This window comes from Phocoena sinus, chromosome 2 (genome assembly GCF_008692025.1).
Source record: "Phocoena sinus isolate mPhoSin1 chromosome 2, mPhoSin1.pri, whole genome shotgun sequence".
Classification (NCBI taxonomy): domain Eukaryota; kingdom Metazoa; phylum Chordata; class Mammalia; order Artiodactyla; family Phocoenidae; genus Phocoena; species Phocoena sinus.
The window spans coordinates 151,656,237-151,668,519 of record NC_045764.1 but is presented as its reverse complement, the minus strand read 5'-3'; the positions used below and the strand labels follow the sequence as shown (position 1 = coordinate 151,668,519).

The window sequence follows — 12,283 nt, the reverse complement described above, 5'->3', positions numbered from 1 at the left end:
TTTCAGTCCTTTCTTCTTCTCTAACTCAAAACATTTCAGACCATAAATTTTCCTCTAACTAGCCCTTTAGCTGTATCTGAAGAGTGTTAATGCACAGGATTTTTATATAATTAGTTATAAGTATTTTCTTTTTTCTTTTTCTTTTTTTTTGCGGTACGCGGGCCTCTCACTGTTGTGGCCTCTCTCGCTGCGGAGCACAGGCTCCGGACGCGCAGGCTCAGCGGCCGTGGCTCACGGGCCCAGCCGCTCCGCGGCATGTGGGATCTTCCCGGACCGGGGCACGAACCCGCGTCCCCTGCATCGGCAGGCAGACTCTCAACCACTGCGCCACCAGGGAAGCCCAGTTATAAGTATTTTCTAATACCCGTTAGGATTTTTTCATTGATTCATTGGTTATGTTATTAAATTTCTAAATGCATTACAAAATCACACCTCCCCCCCTTTGGGCTATTGTCTTTTAAATTTACTTTCATTGTGATTAGAGTGTGATCTATGTGACTCTAATCTTTGGAATTTACTAAGGTTTGCTTTATGGCCTAAGAGTCAATTTTTATAAATGTTCAATCTGTGCTTGAAAATAATGTGTAATTCTTCATATTCTTGGGTGTGATTCCATTCATGTCCATTACACTAAGCGTATTTGTTATTTAAATATGCTATATTCATAACTATTTCTGTCTACTTGTTATATCAATTACTGAAAGAGTATATTTTAAACTTAGTTCTGCTTATGTATATTGAGGCTATATTATTAAGATTAGTTGAGAAGTAGTATATCCCCCTGACAAAATGAACCATTTATCAGTAATTGAACCAATGTTTATTATTTTGTAGAGATTATCCTTACTTCCTCTGATATGTGCCTCGTATATTTTTTCCATCCTTTTCCTTTTCAATCTTTCTTTAAAGTTTTAGATATGTCTCTTATAAAGAGCATATAGCTGGATTTTAAAAATCCAGTATTATAGGCTTTATCTTTCAACTGGAGTAATTCATTTACACTTTACTACTATATTTGAATCCTTTTACCATCTTATTGTATACTTTTTTCTTAACTTTCTAATTTATTTTCTTATCATTCATTTTATCCATTATTAGTTTAAATGCTATATTCTTTATATTTATTCTTTTAAAAGTTACTCCAAATATTTTAACAGATCTACTTACCTAAAGTCCCTAACAAATAAGACTCTTTACTCTCCTCTTGAAAAATTAAAGGGCGGTAGGACATGTTAACTCTCATCAACCCCTTTCAAAAGTATATGCTTTTGTTGCCTGGTGTTTTGAAGCCTCTCTTTGACTTCTTGAAATATATTTAAAACATGTGTAACATGTTTATATTCTGTGCTAATAAGTACAATATCTAAGTTATTTGTGAGTCTGATTCTCCTGTATGTTGTTTCTGATGACCTGCACTCATGGTACTCATTTCCTTCTTTGGTTTGTGGTTTTTAACTGTGAGCTACCCATATTCTTTGTAACTTTATCTGTGGGAATTCTTTGATACCTAGATTGAAGTTTCATTCCTCCAGAGAGAATGTGTTTGCTTCTGCCAGTCATCTGGGGTTACCACCTACCTGGGTCCCTTGTAAATTAAATTCCCACTTGCAGTATTTTGGACCACACGAGTAGTATAAATTTGGGCCATAAACCTCTATAAGGGGCAACTTGTTAAAAATTTTTAGGTTAAAATAAAAGCTTTTCCTCCATCCAGGGCCAAGGTCAAGAAAGGCATGTTCCCTTGCTGTTATTTCTGCTTGGTGGGTTTATTTAGTATCTACCCTTCCACTGTAAGTGTAGCACTTTGAGGTTCCTCGCTCTGTGGGAGACCTCAGATCTCCCTGCCTTGAGCAGACCCTGCTTTACCTCCTGCACGCAGCATCACAGTCATCGTGACAGAGACTCAAGGAGACCAGCTCTCAGCAGATACCTTCAGCGTGAAAGCTGGCTTTCATCTTACTTGCCTCCCAAGTTTCGAGCTTTCACATCCCTTTTTGACCTCTACAGATTCTTTCATTTCTTTCCACTGCTTTGTGCATTTAGAAAGTTTTTTCACCCTCAATGATCAATGATAAAACTAAACCCAAAAGTAAAAGTATTCAGTAAGTTATCAGGATAAAAAATTAGCATATAAAAATCAACAGCCTTCACATATAAGAACAATAACAAAGTAGAAGACATAATGGCAGAGAAAACCCCATTTACTAGCAACAAAGATTAAATACTTAGGGATAAACTTAGCAAGAAACACAAACCTATACAAAGAAAATTTTAAAACAGTCTTTGAAAGGCACAAAAATAGACTTGAACAGTAGAAATACATCCCCTGTTCTTGGACAGGATGACTCAACATTGTAAAGATGCCATTTTTCTCTAAGTTAGTTAATAAATGTAGTACGATCTCAATAAAAATATCAACACACTTTTTTAAAATGGAGTTAAGCCGGCTGACACTAAAGTTTATATAGAAAAACAAACATGTAAGAATAGCCAGAAAAGCACTGAAAAAGAAAAATTATGAGGGGACTAGCTCTCCCAGACATTAAAACATACTGTGTTTAAGGAATTCATCTCTCCCCAGTAGAAGCTAAACTTTCCAGATAACCTCATTCTCACTTCCTGCAGTTAGGACATAGGCACCTGACAATCAGATCCACCTATCCCAGATTTTAAATCAGAAACTAGTGATATAAAGAAGCCAGAAACACAGTCCCTTATGGTGAGGGTGGAGCCCCTACATAGAGTTCCAAAGGCAGCATGCAGTGATGTGGAAAATCAAGTTCCACTTTATTATTAGTGGGGAGAATGCCTGAGACTCCAACAAAGTTTTCTGATAAAGTAAGCTCCAACATGGCACCCAAGGTCAAAAAGAGGTGAGGAAATGGGTCTGTCTCTCCCCTAAACTCAAACTAAAATCTTACCAACAGCAGCAAGTAAAAAAACTGAAGCAAGTACTACATGGCGGGTAGCCTTCTTATATGTAGAAGTGGGCCCAGGCCTCCCTACCAGCCCAAGACCCTGGAAAGGAGAAAGCAGAAAAGGGACCACAGTTCAGCCTGACTCTTCATGAAGAACAATTCCACCCACTAGTAAATAGGGGCTATCCATCATAGAAACTGACTAGTGTGGTTAGCAATTCTTCCTACTTCAGTGGGCTTGAAGGAGGAGCAAAGAGAAGTGAGGAAAGGAGCAGACACCTTGAGTTGGCTTTCCTAGTTTACGGTAATCATCAATGAATGGAAGTGCTTCACTCCAATCTGTACTTTAAGCCAGCACATTAAGGCGGCATGGCAAAGGAACTCACTAGCACATGGGTATTGATGAAGTAATGGAGGGGAGGGCAGAGGCAGACATTCAGTCTGCATTGGACTGACCTACTGACCACTCTGCCTGAGAGGCTGAGAAAGCAGGAGAAAGATCAGGAGAGCAGGGTCAGAAGAGTCAGAATTCCAGAAAGGAAGCAGTTATATGGTATCAAGACATAAAGATCAACCTAAGGACTAAATCTGGGCAACCAGAAGTCACTGGTGAACCGAGCGAGAACAATCTTAATGGCGGCGAGGGTAGCGCCCAGGTTTTAGCGTGTCAGCTCTCAGCCTCGGCTGCACGTTGGCTGCATGTCTTTGCTTTAAAAAGACTGTCCCACTACCCCATTCACCTGTAATTGGCTTGTGGTTCAGTCAAGGGAATTAGGGTTTTAAAAAATCTCCCCAGATGATCCTAGTATGCAGCCAGGGTTAAAAACTACTGCTTCAGTGAATTGAGAATTAATAGACAAAGTACAGGAAAGAACAGTATTTAGTGCTAGTCAAGGGGTTCAAAGGGTTGAGGAAAGGCATTTTTGTTTGAAGAGGGAGTCTTTGAATGTGTTTAAATGCAAAGCCATATGTGTCAGGAGTGAGAAGCTGTATTGAGCAAGGCATCTGATCAAGGGAGAGGACCTGGAGTGTAAGAGAAGGGATTTGTTAGGGGGAGGACAGGAATTTCCAAGACAAAGAGGTGAGGAAGGGTGTATGTGAAGGTGTGTAAGCGGAGTTTCCGCATCTAATGCTCTCTTATCTGTTAGGGGAGAGATGAGATTAGCTGCTGGGGTTGAGAGAAGGTGGGGACTGAAAGGGTTTAAAATGGCCAGTTTGCAATAGCTGCTGACAATAGGTGGGAGGTTGAGCGAGATAAATATTTAGAGCAATTCAAATTGTCACCATGATTTTGGGGTAGCAGATTTTCATGGAGAAATACATGGCCCATTGGGAGGAGCAAGGTGTAGAAACTATATGTAGTGAAACGGGTTGATTTAAGTCAGTCACCAAGGCTACTTATAAGTTCTCTGATATTTTCTTCCCTTTTTCAGTTAAACATTTGAATGAGGGATCTGCAAGGGTCAGAACTCACTTCTAGCGAAATAAAACATTATTTTCATAATTTACATCTTAAAATTTTTTATATTCCCACACCTTGATAATATCTAGTAACGCTAACATTTTTGGCCAGAGGTACTTTTAAATGGTTTTCAAGACGGAAAAGAAAAATTACGTGGTGCTTAAAAGACTACAAAAATTGAAAGGAGAGCTGAACAGTCTATACATGTGTATTAATCATGTTTTATATTTCCAATATATTATGATGTTTTGACATCTTAAAAAAACTTTCTGGATGGGGAAAGATGACCCGTCTCAGGGCTGGCCGGTTCTTAGAGACTGCAAAGGACTCAGCCTGCAGCATGCTTTTGATGTGCAAACTAACCGCGTCTGATGGAGCCACACCTCCTCCATCTGGCCTGCACACCCCAGGACACAGTCATCCCAGGGCCAGGCACCAGGCAACTGGAGCCCACACTGTAGCCCTAAGGCCCTGGAATTATTCACTAGCCATGCCTAAACTGTTCTCCCTGCCCTGCTTTGCCTTTCCCAAGAAAATCCTGATCATGGCTCTGGCCTAAACCTATCACTTGTTCCCATCTTCTGCCTCCTGACCCAAACTTGGTGTTTGTCCTGTGGCCCTGCATGGCAAACCGTGCCTCCTGTTTCTATGGGAACTGTAACATTAGACTTTTCTTTCAATGGCACTGACCTTTCCGCATCATCAGTCACCTTTATAAATAAAACTCCAGGCACGAAACATGAGCATCTGAGGAAATGATACTAGAGAACTCCTCTGTAGCCACACATATTCCCAGAAAGAGAAATTTGGTTCACAGGCTTTAGTAATAAAGTAGGGCCTACGCCAATTAACACAAATAAAATCTAAAGAAAAAATGACCATACCACCACTTCAAAGCTTTAACATTAGAGTACTGTCTTCTGAAACACTGAATCGTAAGTCAGACGATGAAAAAATATAACATGTTGTTACTACTGGTTCCCAACCCCTGCGGAATCACTAGCTGAAAATGTAAAACAAAGACAGTAAGGTATGATTAAGTGGGATCACTGAAAATTGATTTTTACATGCTCTGAAGTACTGAGATTAATTCCCAGCAAAAGATTACCAATAATTCAACAGGTATTTATTACACAATAGCTATGTACTCAGGGTGTTTTCTTCTTCCAATTATTTTTTTCATTTTTGTGAGCCATACTTTAAAGACTTCATCATTATGAAAATATATGACATTTTCCCATGAAACTAAGATGTAATGAACAGGTATCATAAAATCATGGATGGCAGTATCTTACACAAATGTTTTACTGTCGGTTATGAAAATCAATGATCACTCACAGACTAAAAATCCATTGTTATACTTTAATCCACTTTTAAAAGGTTGTTTCTATCCATCTAAAAATGGCCTCAATGGCATTTTTCTCCACATCATCCTTTCTCAATGTTTCCAGGAGATCTTTCAGGAACTTGAGGGAAAAAGTATGGGAAATAAAGACATTTAACAGTTTCTGCAAAGAACCATACACAAAACATCTCCATACTTATGGAGGAAAGTATAAGAGCACCTCAGAGCTTGGGGGGGACACCAGTATATTAAAACACTCCTTTTTAACTGTGGCAAAGCCTGCGGTTCTTAAACATCATTGTGCATCGTTCTTAAACATCAAGTCCCCTGGAGGGCTGGTAAAAGACTCCTGGGCCTTACCCTCAGAGTTTCTGATTCAGCAGATCTGGAGGTGGGGAGAATGTATGCATGCTGTTGATCTCGGGGCCCTAGCAGCCCTGCTCTACGCATCTCCTTCTCTTCCCCTTTCCCCTTGCCTTCCCAGTCTGAACCTTGCCAAGATTCCTTTCCTTGGTGAACATCTTCAGGATCTGCCCCATTCTTCAATACTGTGCTTGGAAAAAATTTTTCCCCCCACATTTGACAATTTTACCAAGTGCAGTGCAGGGCAGTGGCAGGAAAACAACTTCTTTTGGCCATAAGTTTGTTTTGCTGGGCTTGTTAAAAACCTTCTAATCCACACTCTTCGGCAAGATCACTCAATTTCCTTTGTTTCTTTTCCATGTTGCTATTTCCAGGCATTTGATGTTCATCTGTTTCGTGATCTTGATGAAAGCATGTGTGGGCCACTTGTGTTTAGTGCTAATAGCAGAACCCACCAATTTCCTCACCTTTTTTCCTCTGTGCCAGTTTTCTCATGGGGTAGGAACCCAACCTGATTGCTGTCACTATCAGTAACCACACTGTCACAACTGGAGAGGGAGATAAGGAGATACTGACAAGTAAAATGGGCAGCTGAAACATTAGCAAAGGAAGCAGCTGACAGCAAGAGCAAACCGCTTCTGCCACCCCTCCCACCATCCCATGAACCATGATACAGCCTATAAGCTATGTCCCCCACTAGACTGTATCCACTGCTGCTAGAGAAAGCCACTCTGTTCTCATCCCAGCTCAGATAAGGTTCACCAAATATACAGAATGCTGAATACGGCTAATGCTGTATTTTTACACAGCTTAATCCCCAGGAAATAAAAAAGCTTGTGGCTCAGAATCATGGTAGTGAAGCCAAAATAAAGCAAAGGCTTGAAATGAATCAGGCATCACCAGGAGCCTTTTCCTGGAGCCGAAGTGGAGAACCCATCACACCAGCAATGACAGTGCCACCTAGCTCCTTCCTCACGTGACTCTGAGACTCGTTCAACTCTAAATGACTTGCTGCTGTGATAACTCTGCTCCTGTACTTTGAGCATCAGAACTTGCTATGCTGTGATCTAGACTGCATTTCTGGTTCCAAAGTAGAGATATGTCAGATTCACCTATCTGGGATTCACAAGTAGTTTAAATTACCTCTCCTAGGTATTGAGCTTTACTTAGCAAAGGATGCCACAAGCATCACAGATTAAGAAGCTTTATTTCAGCTTTTGGTCATTTTGCTGCCAAAATGGCCTCATTTGCAGCCTGTTTCTATAGCCCAGCACAACTCTGTCATCTGAAATTTCCAATTGCATTTGATTTCTAAAGAATTCAAGGCTAAATGAGGCCTATTTATCGAGAACACACCACTCAATAAAGATCATACTCTGCCCCTCCAAACCTGGCACCATGTAAACAGCTACTAATTTCCTCTTCTGAACAGTTCTTACCAAAAAGCAACACAAGTTTTGATGCAAATGAAGTTGTTCCCTTTATAATACTGCACCTGAAAAATACTCTCGAATTCCCTTAAACCGGTAAGCAAGACTACCCTTTATGAGCGATGCTCATGCAAGTACATGACGTTTTCGCCCATTGTGAAAAATACCCAAGATTAGGATTTAGACAAGCAGACTGGACAGCAAGCTGGGATAAATCAGAATCCTGAAATTAGGAAGAACTGTGGAACTCTGCTTCGGTTATTACTTTTGAGCAGATCAAACACAAGTGAGCTCAATGATTATCCTCAAAAGAAGTCAAGCTATAATTTTTTTTCAACAGATTTCAAAACCCGATTTTGAAATTATACCTTTTGTTGAAAGGTAACAGATTTCTCTTAATTTATGACATTATACACTTTGCCATATAAAAAGGATATTTAAAATTTAAGATTCAAAATACACGTGATTCTAAGAGTATTCCTCTGGAACTGACTCATAAAAAACAAGCAGAATAAGTCGGTGAATAATTCTGCAAGCGTGCTCACGCAGCAGCTTAAAATAAGGAGCACAATTTACAACCCTGTATTGGAAAAATATTTGTGTGCTTAATGGCTATTCTCTTAGGCAATTAAGTTTCTCTCCTAGTTATTACAGATATGGCATTTTGGGTTGCTCCCCGTTGAAAGTGTTCAAAATATGTACGAAAGCTTGATCAAGAAAGGTGATAAACATTCTGTTTATCTGGCATACTGTTTCAAAAATATGAGTCTCAGAGTGACTCAGGTCTATCAGTGACAACCCAAAGATTATAACCCAGGGCCAAGAAAGTCTGTAAGTCTGGGATTTTAGTCTGACTTGATTATGAGATTTGGGGCAAGTCACTGAGACTGTTCTTGACTCTATAAAATGGTAGCAATCACCTACCTTTACATCATAGATGTTTAAAAGGTAAATAAAGTTGTGCATATAAGTGATTTTTAATCGCAGGTAGAAAGGAGAATTATTAGGCTACATGTCATGAAGAAAAAGATGCTACCCGAACTACAGAGGTCTTAACAGGCGATGATCACAGGACTGATCTCTGAATGAGCCATGGAGCTTAGTGCAAAGAAAATAAAATTATTATGTTCATGAATTTCTCCCTTAAATCCAACAAATTATGTTAGAAATGTGTGCCTCGGGACACTATTGGGACTAGGTAAGAATGCACATATTACAACAAAAAGATACCTTCATCACTAGAACAACTGAGTAGAACCACTTTATATTCAACAGACATTATGTTTTCTATTCTGCTATGGGTGCAGCCATAGGAAGGGAAGTACACTCGCTACTGCACAAGAATCTGGGTGGCTCCCAGGGATGCTGGGCTGGCTTTAGCACTACTCCTCATGCCGTAATCTCCACCCGCCCCTCCCTCCACCATATTCCTTGTTGTGGACAACTGCCATGTTCTCAGTCTTACATGAAGTACTATGTAAACTTAGCTTCCAGTACCCCTTTCCCACCAGATTCACACCCACACCACTGACAAGGACATTCTGGAGCTACCACTGATAAGGACAACAATTTTTAAAGGAATACGACAGAGCGGCCCACCATTAAATTGTGTGTGAGAAAGGACAACTGCGCTTCGGGGAAAGAAAGGAGGCTCTGTCCTAGCAGGTGCAGGGGTGGGAGTTCCTCTAGAATGTCACAAGAGCAGCGGACACTTGAGAATGGCTTCTGTGTATCTCAGAGTAAAAGCATTCAATTTGTACAAAAACGGGCCCTTCTGCCAACCAGGTCCCTCAACGACAGACAATCTTGATAATACTTTTTTAGAAAGGGTGGCTTTTCTTCAGAAGCTCTAGGCAGTCACTTATTCCTCATTTTGACAAAGAAGCATCCAACTTGAGGCATGGCTGTATATATAACTCTTCATGCAGCTGAGCCGTCATAAACATACCAAGTATAAAGGCATGTCAAAAAGACATTTTTCCTCCCCAAAGTATGGCCTCAAAAAGCCATTATTATAATAGAGTATGAATTTCTGCTACAGGTTATTGACCTATAATACTAACAATAAAAGTCTCGTTTAGTACATAAAGGCTTACACCGCAACATGAAGTATTAAGACACAATCCACTGTTTTAAATTTGCTGTACACCTAAAGCACCTTCTTCATGACACCGATCTGTATGTGTATATATATAGGTCCTCTTTCAGTAGAACACAGACTTTGGAGATGAGGCAAAGTACAATGCAGCTGCTAGCGATTCCAACAGGACATCTAGAAAAATGGAGTAAGCTTCCAAGGCCCATGCTGCTGGTAGTCTTTTCTGAGGCTCCAAATTGAGTACTTGGTGGATTTATCTTATTGGCACTCTGCGTGAATCAAGACCAGGCTCAAAGGCAAGCCTTATCTCCTGCAAACAATTCCACACACAGATCTTAAATCTGTGTTTAACTTTGTCTGGAACTGGCTGCAAATTTGGAACTCCCTCAAATGGTATTAAAAGCTCTACACAAAAAATATGCAAAAGCAGTTACTAGTTCTTCAAGAAAAAAGACATACCTGCAAAACAGCAACAGCTCTGTAAACAGAGCTGTAGGTAACTGTTGGGACAGCAACAGCAATGTAACAAATATAGCATAGGATGACTTTTTCTAAAAAAATTGCTGTCCTAATATTTTACAATTAAAAAAAAAAGATTTTCACGATATGATTTTCTAAGAGAAAGAGTCCACTTCTTTGAAGAGGAGTCAGTCCTGGTGGCAAAAGGACTGGGAATGTCAATTAAGATATGCAAGGCAATATAATACAAAGTCCAATATTTGTTTCAGCAACATCTAGTCGGCTCTTGGTGGGTGAAATTCTGCTGTCTAGCTGTATCCAGGGCTCTTTTCTTGTGGCATTTTAAAAAATGTTGCTGCAGTTGAGTCAGTGGTTTTCTCTGCAGCAGAGGTCCTGACCAACCACTCAGAGTTCGGAGATGTGGGGGCCTGTGATGCTGGTACGGTTGGCTCCACTGCATCCATGTGAACTGGTAAGGGTGTTACAATAAAAGTAAGGAGGAAAAAAGTCAAAAGGAGACAAATTAGAATGAGAGAGATGTCAACACAAAACTTTCTTAATTCTTATACTTTATGTCCTATTAAACCAAGTGGCCACATAAAGTTTCTTTTTTTTTTTAAACCAAAAAATAAAGGCAAGATTTAAGTAAGATAAGTATTGTATTTCTCCACCTCAGAAAATGGGTTTAACTGAACAAATGAGTAAATCCAGTAGTACAAATTCATAATGTAGTAATAATCACTTACTAAGCATTTATGTGCCAGGCACTGTACCGTGTAAACAACGTATACTATAATCTTGTTTCTTAATGCAAACTCTTAGAAGTAGGTATCGTCATCTCCATTTCCTGGATCAGAAAACTTAGGCATAGAGAAAGCAGATAATTTGTTCAGGGACACAACCGGGCTGGTTAAGTAGCAAGACTCAAACTCATATATACTGGACTCCAAGCCCTCTGCTCTTTCTACAACATCTTATGCCTCCAATATGACAGTGTCACCAATAAATACTGAATAATAAGGCAAATGGTAGAAAAATCACACACCAAGCCCATGGTTTTTCAACAAGCACATTAAGACATTCTGGACAGGATAATCATTGCTTGTGCAGGGCTGTCCTATTTTTTTTAGGACACTTACCATTCTGGACCCTGTCCCTGAATGCCAAAAGCATTCCCCAGTCATTGTGACAACCAAACACTGTCCTCACATTTCCAAATGCCCCCTGAGCAGAGCAGTACAAACCACCATCATACCCCCACTGTTGAAAACAAATATAGACACTAAAATAGAGCAAAATCTTAAAAAGTTTTGCTTTTATCCTGTTACAATAATTCCATTCCCAGGAATATAACCTAGAAAAGTAATTTTCAAATTATGTGTCACAAAATCAATGTAGTGGGTCATGACCAATACTTTTTTTTTCTTAATGAAAAAGATTAGATTATATCATAGTGCACCCAAGGGTTTATTTCAGATTTACAGGTACACCCAACATTCAAACATAAATTTCAGAAAGAAAAAAAAAAAAAACCTTGAAAGCTATTAACTCCATGGCACATATACAAGAGTTTTTAGAGGGTAGTGGCTTTCAAACATTTTGGAACCTCAACCATAGCAGCAAGAAATACATCTGACATCACCACCCAAATCTCTCTCTATTTCTCACACACATGTACTCATTCACTCCTATTTAAGTGAAAATAAATTTCATAAAACTGTAATTACCATTACTAGATGCTCATCAACCATGGTGAAAAAACTGTCCTAGATTCTTGGCTTGTTACCTTTTTGAGGAGTCCTATCCAAAGAAGAGGAATTAGACTATGGAAATTGTGCCATCTACTTCTCTGGATACATTTCCTTCAGAAAATGAGAACTTTCTTTGTGATCTCATGGACACAGCAGTTACAAAGAAACCTTGCTCCCTAGAAATTGCAAGCCCCTTCTCCAAGAACTGGGTCTTGGTACTCCAGCCGGGTGTCAGGCCTGAGCCTCTGAGGTGGGAGAGCTGAGTTCAGGACAATGGTCCACCAGAGACCTCCCGGCCCCTTGTAATATCAATCGGCCAGAGCTCTCCCAGAGATCTCTGTCTCAACTCTAAGAACCAGCTCCACTCAACGACCAGCAAGCTCCAGTGCTGGATACCCCATGCCAAACAACTAGCAAGACAGGAACACAACCCCACCCATTAGCAGAGAGGCTGCCT

The 12,283-nt window shown here is 39.9% G+C and overlaps 1 protein-coding gene across 7 annotated transcripts in view; it reads right to left on the bottom strand.

Moving 5' to 3' along the window:
• Positions 1-2,183: 2,183 nt before the first annotated feature.
• Positions 2,184-12,283, bottom strand: part of GPATCH2L (G-patch domain containing 2 like) — a 66,860-nt gene continuing 56,760 nt past the window's right edge. For all 7 annotated transcript variants that reach the window (XR_004348340.1, XM_032622011.1, XM_032622012.1 and 4 more), the window contains one exon: positions 2,184-10,544. Coding sequence is in view for 6 of the 7 variants with exons in the window: in XM_032622011.1 (XP_032477902.1) it covers positions 10,384-10,544 (161 nt within the window). In the remaining variant the exon portion in view is untranslated. The remainder of the gene's footprint in view (positions 10,545-12,283) is intronic.